This window comes from Leucoraja erinacea, chromosome 12, assembly GCF_028641065.1.
Source record: "Leucoraja erinacea ecotype New England chromosome 12, Leri_hhj_1, whole genome shotgun sequence".
NCBI lineage: Eukaryota > Metazoa > Chordata > Chondrichthyes > Rajiformes > Rajidae > Leucoraja > Leucoraja erinaceus.
Window position 1 is genome coordinate 6,410,593 of NC_073388.1, and position 22,939 is coordinate 6,433,531.

General features: G+C 45.7%; 1 protein-coding gene across 5 annotated transcripts in view; it reads left to right on the forward strand.

Annotated features, from left to right (window-relative positions):
* LOC129702028 (zinc finger MYM-type protein 3-like) overlaps positions 1 to 22,080 on the forward strand; it is an 82,361-nt gene extending 60,281 nt beyond the window's left edge. For all 5 annotated transcript variants that reach the window (XM_055643528.1, XM_055643527.1, XM_055643529.1 and 2 more), the window contains 10 exons: positions 380 to 495; positions 1,297 to 1,471; positions 3,719 to 3,865; positions 5,640 to 5,743; positions 6,372 to 6,540; positions 7,472 to 7,623; positions 13,187 to 13,301; positions 14,303 to 14,563; positions 16,066 to 16,183; positions 18,939 to 22,080. In XM_055643528.1, the coding sequence (XP_055499503.1) occupies positions 380 to 495; positions 1,297 to 1,471; positions 3,719 to 3,865; positions 5,640 to 5,743; positions 6,372 to 6,540; positions 7,472 to 7,623; positions 13,187 to 13,301; positions 14,303 to 14,563; positions 16,066 to 16,183; positions 18,939 to 19,140 (1,559 nt within the window). In that variant the 3' untranslated portion in view covers positions 19,141 to 22,080. The remainder of the gene's footprint in view (positions 1 to 379; positions 496 to 1,296; positions 1,472 to 3,718; positions 3,866 to 5,639; positions 5,744 to 6,371; positions 6,541 to 7,471; positions 7,624 to 13,186; positions 13,302 to 14,302; positions 14,564 to 16,065; positions 16,184 to 18,938) is intronic.
* The last annotated feature ends 859 nt before the right edge of the window (positions 22,081 to 22,939 follow it).

A 22,939-nucleotide genomic window follows, 5' to 3' on the forward strand; every position in this document is an offset into this window, starting at 1 on the left:
ATAAGGGGTTAGCCATTTAGAACAGAGAGGAGGAAACACTTTTTCTCACAGAGAGTGGTGAGTGTGGAATTCTCTGCCTCAGAGGGCGGTGGAGGCCGGTTCTCTGGATACGTTCAAGAGAGAGCTAGATAGGGCTCTTAAATATAGCGGAGTCAGGGGATATGGGGAGAAGGCAGGAACGGGGTACTGATTGGGGATGATCAGCCATGATCACATTGAATGCCAGTGCTGGCTCGAAGGGCCGAATGGCCTACTCCTGCACCTATTATCCATTGTTACTCCACGTTTTTGTGTCTGTCTACGGTAATTTTGTACGTTCTGGAAAATGTGCATAGTGCAAGTACACATTTGTAAAGCTCTTGTTTAATTTCTGTTCCAGAAGAGGAGTGGAAGCCACACTTGGTTATGGTGCCCATCCCTGTGCCAGTCTTCATCCCAGTGCCTATGCATATGTATTGTCAAAATACCCCAGTGCCTTTCTCAATGCCAATCCCGGTAAGCTTGGCAACCTCTTTTGAGACAAATGTGTAGTTATTAGTTTTTCCTTCTAGAGATACAGCATGGAAGTGGGATACGGATGTCAGAGGTTATGGGGAGAAGGCAGGAGAATGTAAACATAGAGACATAGAAAATTAATAGTCAATAGTCAATTTAATTGTCATTTGGACGCCTGGAGGTCCAAAAGAAATGCCGTTTCTGCGGCCATACATTACACACAGGAGTAGGCCATTTGGCCCTTCGAGCTAGCACCGCCATTCAATAAGATCATGGCTTATCATCCAAAGGGGGGGGAGGGGGGTGGGGGGAGTATTGATTTTGGATGATCAGCCATGATCATATTGAAAGGCTCGAAGGGCCAAATGGCTGACTCCTGCACCTATTTTCTGTGTTTCTATGACCCTCGGGTGGGTTTTTTCCGGATGCTCTGGTTTCATCCCACATCCCCAAAACATGCATGATTGTAGGTTAATTGGCCTCTGTAAATTATCCCTTAGTGTGCAGTGGGACAGCCAGTGTGAACGGGTGATCATGGTCTCGGCATGGGCCGAAGGGCCTGTTTCCATGCTGTATCTCAAAAACCAAAACTAAAAGCCGAGGTTTTCATCAACTATTGTCGCAATGTGTTTTTATTTATGGACGGAAATATAGATTTAACTTAATTCAAATGTATTTTAAAAAGTAAAGAATCTAATAACGTACAAGTCATTTATGTGTATAGAAATGTTTGTGGTGAGAATGTGAGTGGGCCTCCAAATGTTCCTTTGATAACGAGCTGTTATGTGGTTTGTAAACCAGGTCCCCATTCCGATGTTCCTTCCCACCACTTTAGACAGTGCTGATAAGATAGTCGAGACGATCGAAGAGCTGAAAGTTAAAATCCCTTCAAACCCATTTGAGGCTGACATACTGGCCATGGCTGAGATGATCGCAGAAGCTGAGGAAATGGAGAAAGCGTCATCGGACCTCTGTGGTTAGTTACATTTCAATTTTCCAAATCCCCTTCTGATGGTAGGTCTCGAACCGAAACGTCGCCCATTCCTTCTATCCAGTGATGCTGCCTGTCCTGCTGAGTTACTCCAGCAATTTTGTGACCCCTTCTGAGTTGAGTTTATTTTATTTTCACATGTACCGAGGTACAGTGCAGGATAGTATTGACATACAGGGGTCGCTAGTTGGTACCAACTAGCGACCCCTGTATGTCAATACTATCCTGCACTCACTAGCGACAATTTACATTTACACCAAGCCAATTAACCTACAAACCTGTGTGTCTTTGGAGTGTGGGAGGAAACTGGAGTTCTCGGAGAAAATCCATGCAGGTCACGGGGAGAACGTACAAACTCCGCACAGACAGGACCAGTAGTTGGGATCGAACTCTGGTCTCTGGCGCTGAAAGCAGCAACTCTACCACTGTGCCACCGTGCCTCCCCTGCATGCTAACAATGCATGATTATAATTGAACCATTCACAGTGTACAGATGCACGATAAAGACAACGTGAATAACGTTTTGTGCAAGATAAAGCCAGTCTCTTTCAAAATTGTGCCAATGTATGATAAACAAACCTTGTTTAAAGTCCTATTATTTAAAATATTAAACCCAATCCACTGACAAAGTTGGTCTGAAGAAGGGTTTCAGCCCGAAACGTTGCCTATTTCCTTCGCTCCATAGATGCTGCCTCACCCGCTGAGTTTCTCCAACATTTTTGTCTACCATTGGATTTTCCAGCATCTGCAGTTCCTTCTTAAACCACTGATAAAGTTACTGTTTGGTTTATTGTCACATGTACTGAGGTACAGTGAAAAGCTTTTGTTGTGCTATCCGGTTAGCGGAAAGACAACACATGATTTGGACAGGCTAGATGCAGGAAGATTGTTCCCGATGTTGGGGAAGTCCAGGACAAGGGGTCACAGCTTAAGGATAAGGGGGGAATCCTTTAAAACCGAGATGAGAAGAACTTTTTTCACACAGAGAGTGGTGAATCTCTGGAACTCTCTGCCACAGAGGGTAGTTGAGGCCAGTTCATTGGCTATATTTAAGAGGGAGTTAGATGTGGCCCTTCTGGCTAAGGGGATCAGAGGGTATGGAGAGAAGGCAGGTACGGGATACCGAGTTGGATGATCAGCCATGATCATATTGAATGGCGGTGCAGGCTCGAAGGGCCGAACGGCCCACTCCTGCACCTAATTTCTATGTTTCTATGTTTCTATTACAATCGAAGGTAGACACAAAATGCCGGAGTAACTCAGCGGGTCAGGAATGGGTGACGTTTCGGGTCAAGACCTGAAGAAGGGTCTCGACCCGAAACATCACCCATTCCTTTCCTTCAGAGACGCTGCCTGTCCCGCTGAGTTACTCCAACATTTTGTGTTTTTCGATTTAAACCAGCATCTGCTGTTCTTTCCTACACATGATTACAATCGAGCCATTTACAGTGTATAGATACATAACGGAATAATGTTTAGTGCAAGGTAAAGCCAGCAAAGTCCAATCAAGGGTAGTCCGTGGGTCAACAACGCGGTAGATAGCAGATAGACACAAAATGCTGGAATAACTCAGCGGGACTGACAGCATCTCTGGAGAGAAGGAATGGGTGACTTTTCGGGTCAAGACTCTTCTTCAGACACATGTCTCTCAGTAAATTAGGCCTGCTCTGTAATTTAATGCAGAAACAAGGCACTGCAAAGGCTGGTTTACCAAGTAAAGACACAAAATGCTGGAGTAAATCGATGGGTCAGGCAGCATAGCATTCCCGGAGAACATAGAAAGGTGATGTTTCGGTTCGGGACTCTTCTTCAAACTTGGAAAGGTTTGAAGAAGGATCCTGACCCAAAACTTTACCTCAGGGATGCTGCCTGACCCACTGAGTTACTCCAGTATTCATATTTTATGATCAGGCACAAAATGAAACTATAGTTACTCCAGCATTTTTGTATCTTTTTCTGTAAACCAGCATTGCAGTTCCCTGTACCTCTCTCTAGTATATTTTATATGTAATTTAATGGTTTTGATAGTTCTGGCTTCAGAAGTGCTGCCGAAGACACATTGTTGATGTGCGGACCATAGATTGTATATTGATATGTAGCATGGGCAGAGATGTATGGAAGGTTGAGTGAGAAGGAGGAGAGGGATTGGAGCCATGAGGCGGTGGGATGGTGCACCCAATCAAGCAGGCTACTTGCTGTAAGATATCACTGCCATTTCCTTGCATCTCCCAGATCTTGCCAGTAATCAGAGTGCTGACGGCCTCCTCGAAGACTGTGACTTGTTTGGACCCGCCAGAGATGATGTGTTGGCCATGGCAGTTAAAATGGCCAATGTCCTGGATGAACCTGGACAGGATTTGGAAGCAGACTTTCCCAAAAGTAAGTCCCAGCACTTATTATACCTCCTTGTTTATGAAGCAATAATAATGTCCAAATAATGTATTGTGCTGTTGGCGCACTTAACCCTTTTCCCATTGTATGTGTTGACTTTTGATTTTTTGTGTGTGAGAGCGTGTGTGTGTGTGTGTGTGTGTATATGTGAGAGCGTGTGTATGTGAGAGCATGTATGTGTGCGTGTATATGTGAGAGCGCGTGCGTGTATATGTGAGAGCGTGTATATCTGAGTGTGTGTATGTGAGAGCATGTGCATGTATTTGTGATAGCGTGTGCGAGTATATGTGTGCGCGTGTATGTGTGTGCATGTATATGTGAGAGCGTGTGCGTGTATATGTGTGTGTGTGTGTGTACGTGAGAGCATATGTGTATGCAACGGAAATTACAACCGAAATCCGCTGTATAGAGACGTCCATTATTGCAGGAGTTTACTGCGCTGCTAATTGGTTGAAAATTGAATTTGGAAGACTTGGTTATTCTGTATTGCTGTGACACAAGGCAAACTCTCTGCTCATTGGTTTTAAAATAATCCAGCAGAGAAATCCCACCAATCCCAATCCTCTCCTTGTATCTCTCTGTAGCTCTGCGGTAGGGAAATAAGAAGAAGCTGCATTATTCCTGTTAAAATAGTGATTGGAGCAAAATTAGGCAATTTGGCCCATCAAGTCCACTCCGCCATTCAATCATGGCTGATCTATCTCTCCCTCCTAACCCCATTCTCCTGCCTTCGCTCCGTAACCCCTGAAATTGGAAATCCCAGGATATTCTCTGGAAATCAGTTTGTCTTGGTTTCCTTTGCCACCCACCTAGAATGCAGCAAGCACTTGTAATTGCACTCTCTTCTGGAAATATGATTTTTATTTATAACTTGGAAAAACAGAATGCATTTAGGCCAGTCCCTATACCCTATCACAGCACGAGAAAGACACAAGATGCTTAAACCTTGAGCAAAACAAAGTTTTAGTTAGTGCAGCGGTGGAGTTGTTGACTTGGCTCCAGAGACCCAGGTTTGATCCTGACGACGGGTGCTGACTGTATGGAGTTTGTGCGTTCTCACCGTGACCTGTGTGGGTTTTCTCCGGGTGCTCTGGTTTCCTCCCGCACTCCAAAGCAGTACAGATTTATTTGCCAATTAGCTTGGTATACCATGTTAGTGTACGGGGATCACTGGTCGGCGCGGACTCAGTGGGACGAAGGGCCTGTTTCCGCACTGTATCTCTAAACTAACTTAATAAGTGCTGGAGGAACTCAGTGGGTCAGGCAGCATCTGTGGACGGAATGGACTTTTGATGTTTACATTTCTGTGGACTTCTCTGCCTCAGAGGGCGGTGGAGGCCAGTTCTCTGGATGCTTTCATGAGAGAGCTAGATAGGGCTCTTAAAAATAGCGGAGTCAGGTGATATGGGGAGAAGGCAGGAACGGGGTACTGATTGGGGATGATCCGCCATGATCACATTGAATGGCGGTGCTGGCTCGAAGGGCCGAATGGCCTACTCCTGCACCTATTGTCTATTGTCTAATTTGCGCCCCTTATCCCATATTTGTTTCTGAATCTGATGTAGGGTCCCGACCGGAGACGTCATCTGTCCATTCCCTCCACAGATGCCGCCTGACACACTGAGTTCCTCCAGCACACTGTGTTTTGCGTATCACAGCACCAACTGATCCAAGCCCCTTGTCAACCACATGTTGCGGAATGCTGCTCTGACGCATTATCACACGCACAATTAACGCTGGCATTTTGCTCTTCATTTTCCAGCCCCACTGGAACTTAATACGGGTGTTGACTTCCTCTTTGACTGCGGGCTTGTAACTACAGATGAGGATCAACCGGAATCTGAAATACCACGGGCTGTCAGAAGGGTGAGTTTTTCTTTCAGAGTTTTGTATCTTCAGATTCAATATATTTCTGCCACTCCAAACAGTGGGTTTGTGCGTATGAGTTTTGTCCAAAATTGGAAATTGTAGAATCATTGTGGCACATAAAGAGGCCATTCGGCCCGCCAATTCTGTGTTGGCTCCGAGCAGGGCAATTCTATATCTATCCCACTTAATTTGCCTCTCTAAATTGTCCCAGTGTGTCGGGAGTGGATGAGAATGTGGTCTGACATGGAGCTTGTACGAACGGGGTGGTCGGTGGGCCGAAAGGCCAGCTTCCATGCTGTACCTCTGAACTAAACCCCCTGAAGATCACCCCTCGGTGTGTTCTACACTCCAAGAGAACCAGTGCATTTCAGAAGTACACTTGTTTTAGAGTTGCTGAGCAAGGAGGGTGCCGACTGGTTGGGGGAGGGGGCGCCGAGATCAAAGACGGACTAATACGAATACTTTTCTAATTTTGTCAGCCCTTGTTAAGCTGCAAGTCTTTGAGTTATTTGCATATTGTATGAAAAAATGAAGAATTTAACTGTACCTCGGTACATATGACAATAAAGTATCTTTGAACTGTTCATCATGATTTTTGTTTTTGATTTTTTTTTTTCCTTTATAGGGTCAGAAGCGGCTAATGCTTTCCGAAAGCTGTTCACACGATTCTCTTGCGAGCCAGCAATGTTGTACCGGATTAAATTACTCTTACGGGGTGAATGCTTGGAAGTCCTGGGTCCAGGCTAAATATGCCGGTGGTGACAGCAGTAAAAGTGGAGAGCTGAAGTTTGGACGTAAGTGTATCTTTTCAGTTTGTGGCCAGTTCGCCTCTGGTCCTCGACATCCTCTCCACATCCACTCTACCCAGGCCTTTCACCATTCACGGTTGTGGGATTGTGTTTGATTGTGCAAGTCCTCGTCTTGTGGAAGTCGTAGACCAGAAACACTGCTGGAACGTGTTTAGTGTGGGTTTAGATTCAGATTCAGATTCAATCTTTATTGTCATTGTGCAGTGTACAGTACAGAGACAACAAAATGCAGTTAGCATCTCACCCAGAAGAGCGAACATAGAATAATGAGCAGTAAATATAAATACGTACATACAGTAGTAGTAGTGGAATTTTTCTGGGGGAAGGAGTGTCCGGGGTGGGGGGGTGACTGGCAATCACCAAGGTGCAGAGTTGAGTAGTGTAACAGCCACAGGGAAGAAGCTGTTCCTGAACCTGCTGGTCCGGTAACGGAGAGACCTGTAGCGCCTCCCGGATGGGAGGAGGGTAAACAGACTGTGGCTGGGGTGAGAGCAGTCCTTGACATTTGTAGATACAGAGTGGACACAGGCCCTTCCAGTCCAAATCGACCAGTGATCCCCGCCCATTAACACTATCCTACACACACACACACACACACTGGACAATTTTATGTTTATTCCAACCTACAAATTAACCTACAAACCTCTACCAAGCCAAAGATCTCAGAAAACCCACACAGGTCACGGGGAGAAGGTACAAACTCCATCCAGATAGCACCCATGGTCAGGATCGGACCTGGGTCTCTAGCGCTGTAGGGTAGCAACTCTACCGCTGTGCCGCCCGTGATCTTAGTTAAGAGTTAATGTGTGTCGAGAGGGGGGATATGTTTAATTAGTGCTATCTTGTGGCAACTTACAATTCTTGTTGAGAATATGTAATTACTCAATTCTTGTTTTCCTTTATTTTTCTTCTCCAGCTAAACCCATGAGGATTAAAGAAGAAATTTTATCCTGCAGTGCTGCGGAACTAAACTATGGCCTAGCTCAATTTGTCAAAGAAGTACAGAGGCCGAACGGAGAGCGTTATGAGCCAGACAGCGTCTACTACTTGTGTCTTGGGATTCAGCAGGTGTGATTTCTGAGCTCAGATCTGTGCGAATTATGTCTGGTCGGGGGGGGGTCCTTGCAGCACAAATTGCAGAATGTAAACACAAAGTGTCGGAGTAACTCTGCAGGTCAAGCAGCATCTGCGGAGAAAATGGATGGGTGACGTTTCGGGTCGGGATCCTTCTTCAGATTGATTGGAATTTGGTGGTGGGGAGGGAAGATGTTAACGTTGGTTTCTCTGTCTGGAAAGAAACCTCACCGTTTGCTATATTTTGCCATTTTGCATAAACACATCTGTTGTTTTTTAATTGCTTCCATGTTGGTGGCAGAGGTTTTGAATGCCAAAGTCATAACTCTGAGGTTTCCACTCAGACGCAACATTTCAGGGTCTGAAGAAGGGTCTCGACACCTATTCGTGTTCTCCAGCGATGCTGCCTGGCCAGCTGAGTACTCCAGCACTTGGTATCTTGTTGTATACTAACCAGCATCTACTGTTCTATATTTCTATCACCTTTTAAGATGGTTCTTAAAATCTACCTCTTGACCAAGGTTTTTCTCTTTTCTCTCAAAATGTCTTTTTGCAGCTGAGGTGCCAAATTGTGACATTTTTATTGCTACTCTATTCAATGTTTTCAATAATTTAATTGCTCTGAAAATGCTTTGGAACCAAAATATTTTACTCTTATGGATGAGTCGACTGAAGTTGCAACCAAAAATGGTTTGTAGTTTTGCTCTAATGTCTTTAAAGGAAGTTGTGCACAGAAATCCATTAATTCATCAGCGATAGGAGCTGAGTTGGGCCATTCGGCCCATCAAGTCTACTCCACCATTCAATGATGGCTGATCTATCTTTACTGTGTGTGAGTGATTGGTGGTGGTCGGAGGGGCCGTAGGCGCAGATTAGCAGCCACGCTTCCGTCAATCTGCCCCACCTGACCAATCGAGTGTGACTGAGGAGTGAATGAATAATGCGATGTAAAGCGTCTTGTGTATCTAGAAAGGCGCTATATAAATCCCATCCATTATTATTATTATTACCTCTCAACCCAATTCTCCTGCCTTCGCCCCATAACCCCATACACCCGTCTTCTGATACCTCTCTTAAATTCCTTGTATTAAATTCCATCACCCATTCCTCTGCCCACCTGACCAATCGATCCAGATGCTGCTGTAATCAACTTCAGTATCTGCAAAACCACTAACTTTTGTATCATCAGCAAACTTGCTAATCTTGGCCTGTATGTTCTCATCCAAATCATTGACATAGATGACAGACATTAACGGGACCAGCACCGAACTCTGAGGCACACCACTAGTCACAGGCCTCCAGTCTGAGAAGCAACCTTTCACCCTCTGTTGGCGGAAGGTTGCTTGGAGCCATTTGTATCCTAATTGGTTTCTATTTAAACAGGAATAAGCTTTGTAACGTACCTGTGTACAAGTCAGGATTGAGTGGCTGTGGAGAGGATATTTCCACTCGTGGGAGAGTATAGGACCAGAGGCCACAGCCTCAGAATTAAAAGGATGGACCTTTAGAAAGGAGATGAGGAAGAATTTATTTGGTCAGAGGGTGGTGAATCTGTGGAATTTGTTGCCACAGAAGGCTGTGGAGGCCAAGTCAGTGGATATTTTGAAGACAGAGTCTTGATTAGCACAGGTTATGGGGAGAAGACAAAAGAATGGGGTTGAGAGGGAAAGATAGATCAGCCATGATTGAATGGCAGAGTGGGCTTGATGGACCAAATAGCCTAAATGGCCTGTCCCACTTAGGCGACCCTATTTGCGAGTTCAGAAGACTCTGCGCTCGCCACATGTTCGCCACATGGTCGAGAGGAGTTCCCGCATGCTGGCAACTATTCGCCGCTTCAGTATGGTGGCTCAAAAATTTTCATGTTTTGGTCGCCATGGAGAAAATCGATACTTTTGAAGTCGTAGTGCAATGGTAGTGGGGTCGCCATGTCTTTGTAGGTAGTCGAGGTAGTCGTGGGCCGTTTTAGTTCATCTCCTTTGCTGACTGGGCATTTTCATTGGGTCATTGGAGGGAAAAAACATAAGCACGAGTTTTCAGAACCAAGGAAAACCGAGCGGTAATGTTAAATGCCCGCTAAACTTCAAAGCTGTGTATCTCTGCCTGGCTTAAAAGTTGGCTGGCTTCATCTTCCTCTCCCACCCCCACCGCTCTTTTAAAGGACTTACCGTACACTGTGCTAGCCGTCTTTAACCTTCCTGTTCATCGTGGGTATCACGTTGGCTTTGCTCCGTGTGAATTTCAGACACCGTTCCCCTGCTTTCCCTGCCCCCCACCGTTGCTGTGTGTGTGCGCTTTTTTTTTTTTTTGCAACAAAAAGCATTGGAATAAAGAAATTAGTTTGTCGATTTTTTTAAATTTATTTCATTAAGGGGTCAATTCATCATGCTTTTGGTGTAAATTTGTTGGAAACGTGCTTGAATTTACTCCTGCTTCTGACGGTATCCTTCCACTAGATGGTGCCATGACCTAACAAAGCGGATGTCTTTCACTGACTATCATCCATTAATTAGTAAGAACCCAATTGTTGACGCAAGGAACTGCAGATGCTGGAATCTTAAACAAAGCACCATGTGCTGGAGTAACTCAGGGGGTCAAACAGCATCTGTGCAGGCAAAGGATGGGCAAAGGTTCAGGTCAAATTCAACATATATCTCAGCGTGAAGAAGGGTTCGACCCAAAATGTCACCTATTATTTTTCAGCATTTTCAGGATTATCTTTTGTATTTTTTTCAGAATATTTTCAGGGTTATCTTAATGGTCTTAAATTAAACCAGTTGAAACAGGAATTCTAGGCAAGATATTGGCTGATCTGTGCATTTCACGTATCTTAATATTACTCAGATTTTTGTGCTTGTATTTGTATTGTTGATGATCATATGCATCTCCCTTTATGCTGGATCATGAAATATGAATATATTTGTTTCATTAGTTTTTCTCTGTGCAAGACTGATCAGTTTAGTTTAATGTCGCCTCTGTACACGCGCTGACCAGTCAGCTGAAAGACAGTACAAGATTACAATCGAGCTCTTCACAGTGTACAAATACATGACAAGAGAACGTTTAGTACAAGCTAAACCAAAGTCTGATTAAGAATAGTCCGAGGGTCACCAATGAGGCAGATAGTAGTTCAACACTGCTCACTAGTTGCAGTCGCTTGGTTCAGTTGCCTGATTACAGCTGGGAAGAAACTGTCCCAGCCTCCAGCTGTGAAGAAAGAGTTAAGAGTCAGATGCTGCCTGACCTGTTGGGTTATAGACAATTGGTGTAGGAGTAGGCCTTTAGGCCCTTCGAGCCAGCACCACCATTCAATGTGATCATGGCTGATCATCCACAATCAGTACCCCGTTCCTGCCTTCTCACCATATCCCCTGATTCCGCTATCTTTAAGAGCCCTATCTAGCTCTCTCTTGAACAACATTGTTCCCGATGTTGGGGAAGTCTAGAACAAGGGGTCACAGTTTAAGGATAAGGGGGAAATCTTTTAGGACCGAGATGAGGAAAATATTTTTCACACAGAGAGTGGTGAATCTCTGGAATTCTCTGCCACAGAAGGTAGTTGAGGCCAGTTCATTGGCTGTATTTAAGAGGGAGTTAGATGTGGCCCTTGTGGCTAAAGGGATCAGGGGGTTATGGAGAGATGGCAGGTACAGGATACTGAGTTGGATGATCAGCCATGATCATATTGAATGGCGGTGCAGGCTCGAAGGGCCGAATGGCCTACTCCTGCACCTATTTTCTATGTTTCTGTGAAAGTATCCAGAGAACCGGGCTCTACCGCTCTCGTAGGGGCAGAGAATTCCACAGATTCACCACTACCTTCCACGCCACCAGCTTCTGCCCCTACGGTACCCGCTGCCACTTCATCCACAACCCCGGGGAGGAGCGAGGGCCCCCGGCCTCTCCTGCACTGGAACGCCAGCCTGGGCTCGGCCTTTCAGCCCCGACCTGGAGTTGGAGCTGGCCCTGACTCTGGGCTTGGGCCTGGGCAAGAGAGGGGGAGGAGGTTGCTGCTGCCACCAGCACCGCCATCACCGACAGCACCAGCAGCTCCAGCGGGAGCATGGCCTGCCCATGGTCAGCAGGAGCCCATCCACAGACTCTCTCTCCGACCAAGATGACTCCAGCAGCAGCGGCTCAGAGTCGCCCGTCTTCGAGCAGGGCCGACGGCTGCCCATCGTCAGCAGGATCTCGGTGTCGGACTGAGGGGAAGGGGGTGGAGGTGGAGGGCTGCTGGCCAACCCGGCAGGAAAGGCAGAGCCGAGCTGGAGCCACCCTACCCCGCCAGCCCAGGGCCACCTCTGGACAGGGAAGGGACGGGGATGGCCCAACAACAACTCAACAGCACCCACAGCGACGGAGAGCCGACACAGACTACAGATGGAACGCAAGCTTGCACGCAATGCAGCACCGTTGTTGCCAAGACAGTTTATAGTGACCTATGACCTGGGCATGCGCAGTTGGAATACCAAACTCGCTTATTAACCTACAAATCTGTCCAGCTTTGGAGTGTGGGAGGAAACCGGAGCACCCGGAGAAAACCCACGTGGTCACGGGGAGAATGTACAAACTCTGTACAGACAGCACCCGTGGTCGGGATCGAACCAGGTTCCCGGTGCTGTAAGGCAGCAACTCTACCATGCTGCAGACTAGTGTTTTTGTTTTACACAAGGGTGTGGTGGGTTCCTGGAATGCGCTGACAAGGGAAGTGATGAAAGGGCAACACTCATGAAGCTGCCAAATCCTCTCAGACAGCCTGGAAAATATCTAACCTTGTGCTCACACGTGTAGGGGGACCATGTTTGGTTGCGTGTGGTTTGGATGCCTTAAAGCTGTGTTGTTAAATGTTGGTGCAGAAGATCGACACAAAATGCTGCAGTAACTCAGCGGGTCCGGCAGCATCTCTGACAAAAACGGATAGGTGACTTTTCGGCTCTTTCAAGAAATAATAATAATGCAGGCTTTTTTCCAACGAACCCAATAGGAAATTTTGGTGCAGTCAAAATCCAGTTTCACTCGCATCGTTGCATGTAGGATTTATTTTACCAGTAAAAGGACATAATTGATCATATTCTCTGGGGCTGGATCTGGCCACGCTTTGCCATTGTCCTTGCGTACTGTTGAATCATCTCTTCACTTAATTCTTCCCCTGACACTCGTGCCCTGAATTATGGAATCCATTCAAGAGGGAATTAGATGTCTTGGTGTCACGCTAACCTACAGAACCCATTGAACTGCAGACGTACTTTAGTAATGTGAATGTCCCCCATCTAAATGAACAGAACTGAAATTAAAATGAATGCAGCGTGCATTTAAAGCATTTACTCTTCACAGTAGGGGAATGTTGCCTGATGTGCCTTTTGCTAAAATGTAGTATGCTCCCCCTAGTATGACCATGGCTGATGCATCCTAGTTGTTGGCTGCTTGCTCCAAACCTCTGCTAGAGCAGCGTCCCTTGTGGCTAAAAGTAATGCCTTTCTTTTTGTATCAACATTTTTAGCTGTGTTTAGTGACTGAAAAATGTAATTGTTTCCCTTTCTGATCTGTTTTATTGCAGTTTTTGCTGGAAAATAACCGAATGGTGAACATATTCACTGATCTCTACTACCTTACCTTTGTCCAAGAATTGAATAAAATGTTACAAGGCTGGCAGCCAAGTTTACTACCAAATGGTAAGTTCCACAGATGACTGCCATTGATTTAGAAAATGTTCTTATTTAGACATTTGCAAAGCATGTTGGTGGTCAGTAACTAATCAACTGGTGTATCTTCAAGACCGTAAAGGATGTGAAATAGGAGTTCTAGGTAAGAACTTAGGTCTAAGGTAGAGTTGCTGCCTTACTCCCAGTGCCAGAGACCCAGTCCTGACTGACTGCTGTCTGTACGGACTTTGTACGCTCTTCCCATGACTGCGTACGTTTTCCTCGGGTACTCACGGTTTCTTCCCACGCGCCAAAGACCTACAGGTTTGTAGGTTAATCGGCTTTGGTTAAAAAAAAATGTTTTTAATTGTCCCTGGTGTGTAGGATGATGCTAATGTACAGGGATCGTTGGTCAGTACGGACTCGATGGGCCGAAGGGCCTGTTTCCGCACTATATCTCTAAATTAGACGAACCTAATCTAAACATTGACCTTCTATTTTAGAAACATTGCCTGATCTGTGCATTTCTAACGTTTCCCCTATTTGCACTTGAATTTTTAGATTCAGATTCAGATTCAACTTTAATTGTCATTGTCAGTGTATAGTACAGAGACAACGAAATGCAGTTAGCATCTCCCTGGAAGAGCGACATGGAATATGATTTCAATAAATAAATCTATTTGCATGCATACAGTCATAGTGTTTTTTTCCTGTGGGAGGAGTGTCAGGGGGGGGTGGTGATTGGCAGTCACCGAGGTAGTGTTGAGGAGTGTGACAGTCGCAGGGAAGAAGCTGTTCCTGGACCTGCTGGTCCGACAACGGAGAGACCTGTAGCGCCTCCCGGATGGTAGGAGGGTAAACGGTCCATGGTTGGGGTGAGAGTAGTCCTTGGCGATGCTGAGCGCCCTTCGCAGACAATGCTTGCTTTGGACACTCAATTTTTTATTCTTCAAGATTCCCCGCATTACACTGGATGATGTAATATTAACACTGGAGCGGCTCAGTGGAGTGACGTTGTTCTTTTCTCCCAGGTTTAATATTCTCCCGGGTGGAAGAAGAGCATCTCTGGGAATGTAAGCAATTGGGGGTGTACTCTCCCTTTGTTCTCCTGAACACGCTGATGTTCTTCAACACCAAGTACTTTGGGCTGAGGTGTGTGGACGAACACATGAGCCTGTCCTTCACCACTGTCGTCCGGCAGTCCAGGAAATGCACCACGCCAAGGGGGACCACCAAGGTGGTCAGCATTCGCTACTTCATGCCAGAGCATTTCAAGAAAGGACGAGATCAGGGTAAGAGCTGCCCATCTGCTGGGTGAACCACATTTAACAATAAGGTAGAACGGAGATGAGGAAAAACTCTCTATGGATGGGCTGTTCCCAGATCTTGGAATCCAATTGCAACTATTGCGATTGGATTTCAATAGCCCAGTGGGAAGTTCAATAGGGAAGTTGTCCTTTCAATAGCTGGCAAGGACCATTGACCACAGCTGACTTGCTGTTGTGCTTGCCTTTGCACAGACAGTGAGAGTGATGGCCAGAACATGTACTGTAGATTCTGTAGATCCACGAGAGGCAACAAACCTTTGCCTGTCTGGTTGCTGCCATGTTACTCCACAGTACGCTGCAATCAAGTGCCTGTGCACTCTTTGACTTCTTCCAACCAGATAAATAACATTTATTTCTGGTCATGGTACATTGAGGTAACCTAGTGTAATATAATCATCAATGTCCCCCCCCCCCCCCCCCCCCCCCCCCCCCCCCCCCCCCACACCATGCCCAACTTCATTCTCTCTTCCCTGAAGAGCCGCCATGTTTGGTTCCCCTCCCCCGTCCCCTTCCTCTCCCCCTCCCCCCTCCTCTCTCTTAATCCTTTCCCATCCCCCATTTTTTTTTTTTCACGCTCTATTTTTAAACCTGCTCTTCTATTAATATCTGAGCGTTCACTCAGATTGTGAAATCTTTCCTCAGAGAAGCGGAATCTGTGCCTATGTAGGGGACTTGCAGTCTGTGGTAGTTATCCTCTTGCCCCCAGTATGTTCCCCCGCATTCGACATTCGACAAGACTCCTTGCCTGCCCCATTTCCCAATGTCCGTGGGGGTAATTTGGTGGTTAAAATAAAACATAGCACGGCAGCATAAATAAGTAACGCAGCAACCAATAACACAAAATCCCAGTATTGCCTGCTTAATGTGCTGAGTTCGATGATCTCGCCTTCCTCGTCATTAGCTTTCCAGAGTTAGGAAAGCAAAATAGAAATGGATTTCAATTCTTGACATGATCGTAGCCCATACAGTTATCCTTAAGATAAAGATCGGACTCCAATGTATGACTTCCGTGGTCTGGCCATTCCCGATGACAGTTGCTGTCTACGGAGTTTGCACCCTATGACCGCGTGGCTTTTCCCCAGGTGCTCCGGTTTCCTCCCAGACATAAGTTAATTGGCTTTGATAAAAAATTGTAAATTGCCTCTACTGTGTGTATGGGACAGTGTTAGCATACGGTGTGATCGCTGGTCGGCACGGACTCGTTGGGCCGATGGGCCCGTTTCCACGTTGTATCTCTAAATGAATTGGGTGGGGATTTTTAAAAATTGAATTTATGTTTGCAAAGATGAAATCTGTGCATCCTCTGGCACTGAAGCGGGAGTTTTTCTTGTTTCTGGGTGGGTTGCTGGGGGAGTGGATGCCGGATGCCGGATGCCGTGGTTTGCTCGGTATAGACTGGTTTGGGAATTTAGGCAAACCACTTGTCCTGCCTGTGATTCAGCTTTGCCCTCCCGTTGTGTTCGCAGGCAGCACTGCAGGGAAGAGGAAACGAGAAGAGGAAGTTGCCGTTTTTGAGCAGAGGGAAAACCGAATGAATCCGTTAAGATGCCCTGTGAAATTTTATGAGTTCTACCTCTCGAAATGGTAAATGCAACCAGATCGCGTGTTGGAATTGTCGCTTTCGTGCGGGGGGTTGATCGAGTCGAAGAATGGCGGGAAGGCGGCAGAGTGGTTCGATTCTGACCCCGGGTGTTGTCTGTGCGGAGTTTGCACGTTCTCCCTGTGACCTGCGTGCTGCTGCTCTGGTTTCCTCCTACACTCCAAAGACGTAATTGGCCTTGGTAAAGATTGTAAATTGTCCCTGGTGTGTCGGATAGTGCCAGTGTATAGAATGGTCGGTGTGGGTCGAAGGGCCCGTTACTTCGCTGTATCTCTAAACTAAACTAAAATCCCAGGGACCTGCAGTTTTGTAGGTTAATTTGCCCCTAAAATCGTACCCAGTGTGATGCTAAAGTGAGATAACAGAACTAATGTGAGCGTGGACTCAGTGGGTCGAAGGACCTGGTTCCATGCTACGTCTTTCAATCAATCAATCAATCTATACCTTTTGTTGGCACGGGTAAGTATTGTACTGGCCTATTGTAACACATTCTCACGTTTATTTGCGATGTTCAGCGCTGGTTTTGTAGCATTTGGTTATCTTGCATCACTTAGCACTGGTGGCTACTATACCAGTGATCAGTCATTGTCGGCAATAGTTTTCTTTTCATAAAATTTACCGTGTCTAATGAACAAGTAGCTGGAAAAATGAGGAGATTTTACAGCCAGGCAAATTCCTTGTATGTATACATACTTGGCTAATAAATTATTCAATTTAATAAATAGCGGACTAAGGGGATATGGGGAGAAGGCAGGAACGGGGTACTGATTAGGGATGATTAGCCTTCTCCTGCACCTATTGTCTCATTCAAAAATAAGGGAATACAATGAACTGCAGATGCAGGTTTACAAAAATGCTGGAATAGCTCAGTGGGTTACTCGAATATCTGGAAAACATGTCCGTCTGGTAGTTGTGCCGTAGATAGGAGAACTTCTTCAAAGTAGTCATACCCTGAGGAGATTTTGCAGTGGACCCGACCCGAAATCCACGTTCTCCAGAGGCGCTGCCTGACCCGCTGAGCTACTCCGGCACTTTGATTCCCTCTGGTAGTGCTGTTTGTGAAGGTACAAGCTGTTTGTGACCAGAACTATGCACATCCTTTGTCCATCTATCAAGAAATAATGAAGGTACAAGGAACTGCAGGTGCTGGCTTTCAAAACCAAAAACACAAAGTGCTGGAGTAACTCAGCGGGTCAGGCAGCATCTCTGGAGGACATGGATGGATGATGTTTCAGTTTACTCCAGCATTTCGTGATTTTAAAACAAAAATCACGATATGATTTCTTCAGCAACCTTGTCTCTGCACTGAAAGCTGATTTTTATTGCTCGGGTTCCATACATATAAAATTATTACGGGTTTGGCTACGCTAGAGGCAGGAAACGTGTTCCCGATGCAACTTGTGTAAAACATATTCTAGTCCTTTAACAACGATACGTACTTCAGGTGGGACTGATCAGGTCACGGGATATGGGGAGGGGGGGAAAGCAGGAAGGGGGTACTGATTTTGGATGATCAGCCATGATCACATTGAACGGCAGTGCTGGCTCCAAGGGCTGAATGGCTGACTCCTGCACCTATTTTCTCATGTTTCTATGACCAGCTCCGTTCTAGCTAGACTTTGAGCGATGACACTATATTTAGCTCTGTGCTTGCATGTGAATTTTAACCATTGACCTCCGAGACCACTGGCTATCTGACAGAAGTTAGCAACCTCTGGAATCAAACCCTCGGCGTTGGTTTTGCATGGTTTCATGCCACTCCGGGGAATCAATTTCCCAGCCCGTGTAGGAAGAAAAGTAAGAACTGTTTCCCAGGCCACATATTCTTAGCTTCCGCGAAACTTGCCTGAAGTAAAACCCTGCACTAATTTACATTAGAGATGCAGCGTGGAAACGGACCTTTCAGTCCGCGCCGACCAGCGATCGCCCGCACATTGACACTATCCTACACACACCAGGGACAATTTACAATTTTACCAGAGCTAATTAACCCACGAACCTGCACGTGTGAGAGGAAACCCAAGAGCAGCAACTCTACTGCTGCGCCTCCGTGCCACCCCACCTATTATTCTCTCTGAGTTTCAATTGATTGTATTTCTGCACCGTATTATCGGATGTCATAGGACAGCATTTCAAACAAAGCTTTTCTCTGTGCCTCGCTACATATGATAGTAATAAACCAGAGACGTCACCTATCTGTGTTCTCCAGAGATGCTGCCTGACCCGCCGAATTACTCCAGCACTTTGTTTTGTGCTATTAAAGTTGCCGGGGGTAAACTGGACTAAAATGGTTGCGATCCCCTGCTCTACGCCTTTCCTCTTTTCCCCAAAACAAAATGGCAGCAATTCTAGAAGGCAGAGAATTCTCCCAATTTTGTTAGTCCTTGCTGTCTCCTCCCCTTCCTCAGCCCCCCTGCTGTCTCCTCCCATCCCCCAGCCTTCGGGCTCCTCCTCCTTTTCCCTTTCTTGTCCCCACCCACCCCCGCCCCCGATCAGTCTGAAGAAGGGTTTCGGCCCGAAACGTTGCCTATTTCCTTCGCTCCATAGATGCTGCTGCACCCGCTGAGTTTCTCCAGCTTTTTTGTGTAACCTTCGATTCTCCAGCATCTGCAGTTCCCTCTTAAACACTGTGTAAACCAACGTCAGCAGTTCCCTGCATATATCTCCCTCCCTCTCTTTCCCCTCCATCCCCCGTATTTTGTATGTGATCTTTTCTCCTTGTTCTATGTGTCCCTGCAGCCCTGAGAGTATGAAGAGCAGGAACGACGTGTTCTACTTGCAGCCAGAGCGCTCGTGCGTGGCGGAGAGCCCCCTGTGGTACTCGGTCATCCCCATGGACCGCAGCATGTTGGAGAGCATGCTCAACCGCATCATGGCCGTGAAAGAGATCTACGATGACTACACCAAGGACTCGCTAGAGGACGACGAAGTGGAAGGATGATGCGTGTGGTGGATGTTGTACAAAGTGCTGTTAAACTTTTTATCTTAGAGAAAAGGAAACAATGGGCCATTATAGGCTGGCCTAGTTGGTGCTGCGGAAAAATAATTACCACACACACACACACACACGTACTTTCAGAGTCATGTGGCCTGTTTGTGACAGCAGAGATGGTTAGACTATCACCATTGTTCAGAGACAGTATCCCTTTTAGCTTGAGTCCACTTGCTGGCAGTCGGGGTGTGCGTAACATTCTCTAGAGACCCGGGGAAAAAAAAGAAATGTTCTTGCAGTCATTCAGCAAGCAGTTTTGTACTTGCACTTAAATTGGGAAATCGATGACAGTTTGCAGTGTACATGCTGATGTAGGTGGGTGAGACCTTCATTTAACTCGGTTCTTGGGACTTTAGAAAAAGGCTTAAACAAAAACAAAAACTTGTCCGGCAAACTGGGATCTTGGTCGCTGCCTTCTAGAACATTCCACTGGCTGCCATTTTGTTTGGGGGGAAAAGAGGAATGGCGTAGAGCAGGGGTCCGCAACTTTGTTTTGTCCTTTTTTGCAACTTTTAATAGCACATCACAATGTTTTTTTCACTTATTTATGAACAACTAATGAAGAACAGATACCAGAACCAAACACTCCGTCAATGAGAAGAAATCTGTACAAATCCAGAATCAACTAATTTTACCCCTCCCCCCCCCGGGGATAAATGTACCCCAGGTTGGGAACCCTTGGTGTAGAGGAAGTATAGGGCAATGTTTAGTCTGAGCTGTGCATGTTGCTAGCATCCATTTCCAGACGCGTGTCACACTAGCCCCCACCAGGAGCACACACCCACCCAAATATCTTTCACATTCAGCTTTTACGCTTTTACATTAAAGGTTTTATTTTCGTTTTGCCGTCCCTGGGAAAAGACGGGGCGGAGGAATTGTTCTTTCTGGAGTGGACGTGGAGTATTTTTTCCGTTATTTTTTTTAAGCATCTTTTTATTTTGTAAGTGATTAGCCACTGCCTGTATGGAGGCTGGAGATTCTCCTGAGGCCATTTTGTGCAACAGTCTGCTGGGCCTCAACTCAATTTACGTAATTAAACTTCCAGCCAATATTTTCTGAGGAAATCTCTGCCTTTAGAGCAAGAGATGAAGCTGAGGATAATGAATTGTCCTTTCGTTTATTCCTTGCTGGAATGTTTGCCGATATCCGAATCTGTAGAAATATCCGATTCCATTTTGTGTATTTTTAATTATAAACCAAAAATAAAATACTGTGAATATTTATAGTTAATACCATAAATACTGATGCAGCAAATTTTGCAGTGTGTTTGGGGGGGGGGGTGAAAATAAGTTTTGTATGAACATTTTTGTTTCTGTTTCCTGCAACTTCTAACTACTGATTTTTATTTTTTTTTTGTTCTTCTTGATTTCGATTGAAATAGTACTTCACCATTCCCTTGTATCACCCATGATGTGTCTTCAGTGAGAGACATCAACCAGTGCAATAATACTTTCAACACCTGACCTACAACAGTCTGGCTAAATCAACTCATTTAATAGTTGCAGATTAGAATAGGAAATAGGAAATAATACATGAAGATAGACACAAAATGCTGTATTAACTCAGCGGGTCAGGCAGCATGTGTAGGAAGGAACTGCAGATTCTGGGTTTACACCGAAGATAGACAAAATGCTGGAGTAACTCAGCGGGACAGGCTGCATTTTCAGAGAGAAGGAATATGTGACGCTTTGGGTCGAGACCCTTCTTCAAACTGCACCTCTGAAGAAAAAGAATAGGTGACGTTTCGGGTCGTGGTTCCCAGAGAGTTCTCCAGAGATGCTGCCTGACCCGTTGAGTCATTCCAGCATTTAGTGTCTTCGGTTTAAACCAGTGTGTGCAGTTCCTTCCCGCACGGGAAGTAATAGCCTTTCCACTAACTGGGACAGCAACTTCCCCCCCCGATAGTTAATGGTTTGATTTCATTGAACAGTAATCCATGTGCTGCCAGGCCCATTGACTGAACTGTTAAAGAAATCCAGGAACCCAGGAGGAAAGGGGATACTGTCTCTTGTGTATTTTCTGTATTATATATTAAAAAAAAAGCTGTTCCAGTGAGCTAGACCAGTGTAAGCAATGTTTTAAAATGGTAAACATCTGCACAGTATTTAAATTGGTGACCTGACGGTTTGCCAAGACAACATGCATTTAAATTTCATCTTTTAAATAAAAGAATAAAAATGTCAAGCTGTTGATGCAAACTGAATGGAGCCGATGCTGCGGGTTTGTAGACTGCTCCACCATGATCACTAATTGTTAAAACTCCCATGTAGATGAAGGCAGCTGGGTTTCACCTGATCATTTCAGAAATTGTATTTTTTGGATGTGACGTAAAACTTAGGGGGGAAAAAAGGTATTTACATGTCCACCGTGAAGCATTTTTTAGGGTATGTAGTGTAGGGACACTATAATGACCCTTTTTATATCTTATGTTGAATTGTAATCTGTAAAGAGGTATGTCTTCTCCACTTAACTTCCCGATAAAATGGGGTTGATTGAAACGCCAGCCTCGACCCTCGTATCACGGTGTCAAAGTACCATCTCTGGCCCTTACGAAGCGAGTGGGGAAAGGTAGAGAAAAAAAAGCTGGTCCGAGTTTGTTGAATGATAACTGATTGCGGAAAATGCAATTGTGCGTTTATTGGGCTCTTGCTACTAACGGATGTGTCGGTGATGGCATTGTATTGGGATTCGGTCTGGGCGTGCCACGCAGCACTCCCGCCAACTCGGTAACGGCCATTGGCTGTCTAACTGTCTCCAGGATTATCCGCACTGGTATGTCTCACTGTATCAATTGTTGACCAAAGTTGAAAAATGTCATTTTATTGGAAATGAAAAAATTGTGGAAAAGTGGCTGAAAACATAAAGACAATTTGTGTTCTCCCATTACAATTCTGTGTTTTGTATATTCGTTGCTCCTCTACAATTGACATTTGTGCGGAATACCCCAACTTGTTCCATGTGCTCTGTGGTGAAAATAGTTTGACTTGGGTGGCGCAGCGGTAGAGTTCCCGCCTTACAGCGCCAGAGACCCAGGTTCGATCCTGACCACGGGTGCTGTCTGTACGGAGTTTGTACGTTCTCCCCGTGACCTGCGTGCGTTTTCTCCTACATCTTCGGTTTCCTCCCACGCTCCAAAGATGTCGGTTTAATTGGCTTCTGGACTATATGTAAAGTTGCCCCGAGTGTGTGTTGGTGTGTGAGTGAGCGTTAATGTACAGAGGTCAGTGTGGAGTCGATGGGCCGAAGGGCCTGTTTCTGCACTGTATAAACTAAACTAAACTAATACATTGAAGATATACACAAAGCTGGAGTAACTCAGCGGGACAGGCAGCATCTCGAGAGAAGGAATGGGTGATGTTTCAGGTTTTGACCCGAAACATCACCCATCCCTTCTCTCCAGAGATGTTGCCTGTCCCGCTGAGTTACTCCAGCATTTTGAGTCTATCTTTGGTTTAAACCAGCATTTGCAGTTCCTTCATAAACTAATACATCTTCAGGTTTGTGACTGAAACAGTCAACATTTTTACACCCTTTTCAATGTCTTGCCACAACAGTGTTTGTGATGTATGTTTGAAACATATAAGATTATTAAGGGTTTGGACACGCTAGAGGCAGGAAACATGTTCCCGATGCTGGGGGAGTCCAGAACTAGGGGCCACAGTTTAAGAATAAGGAGTAAGCCATTTAGAACGGAGACGAGGAAACACTTTTTCTCACAGAGAGTGGTGAGTCTGTGGAATTCTCTGCC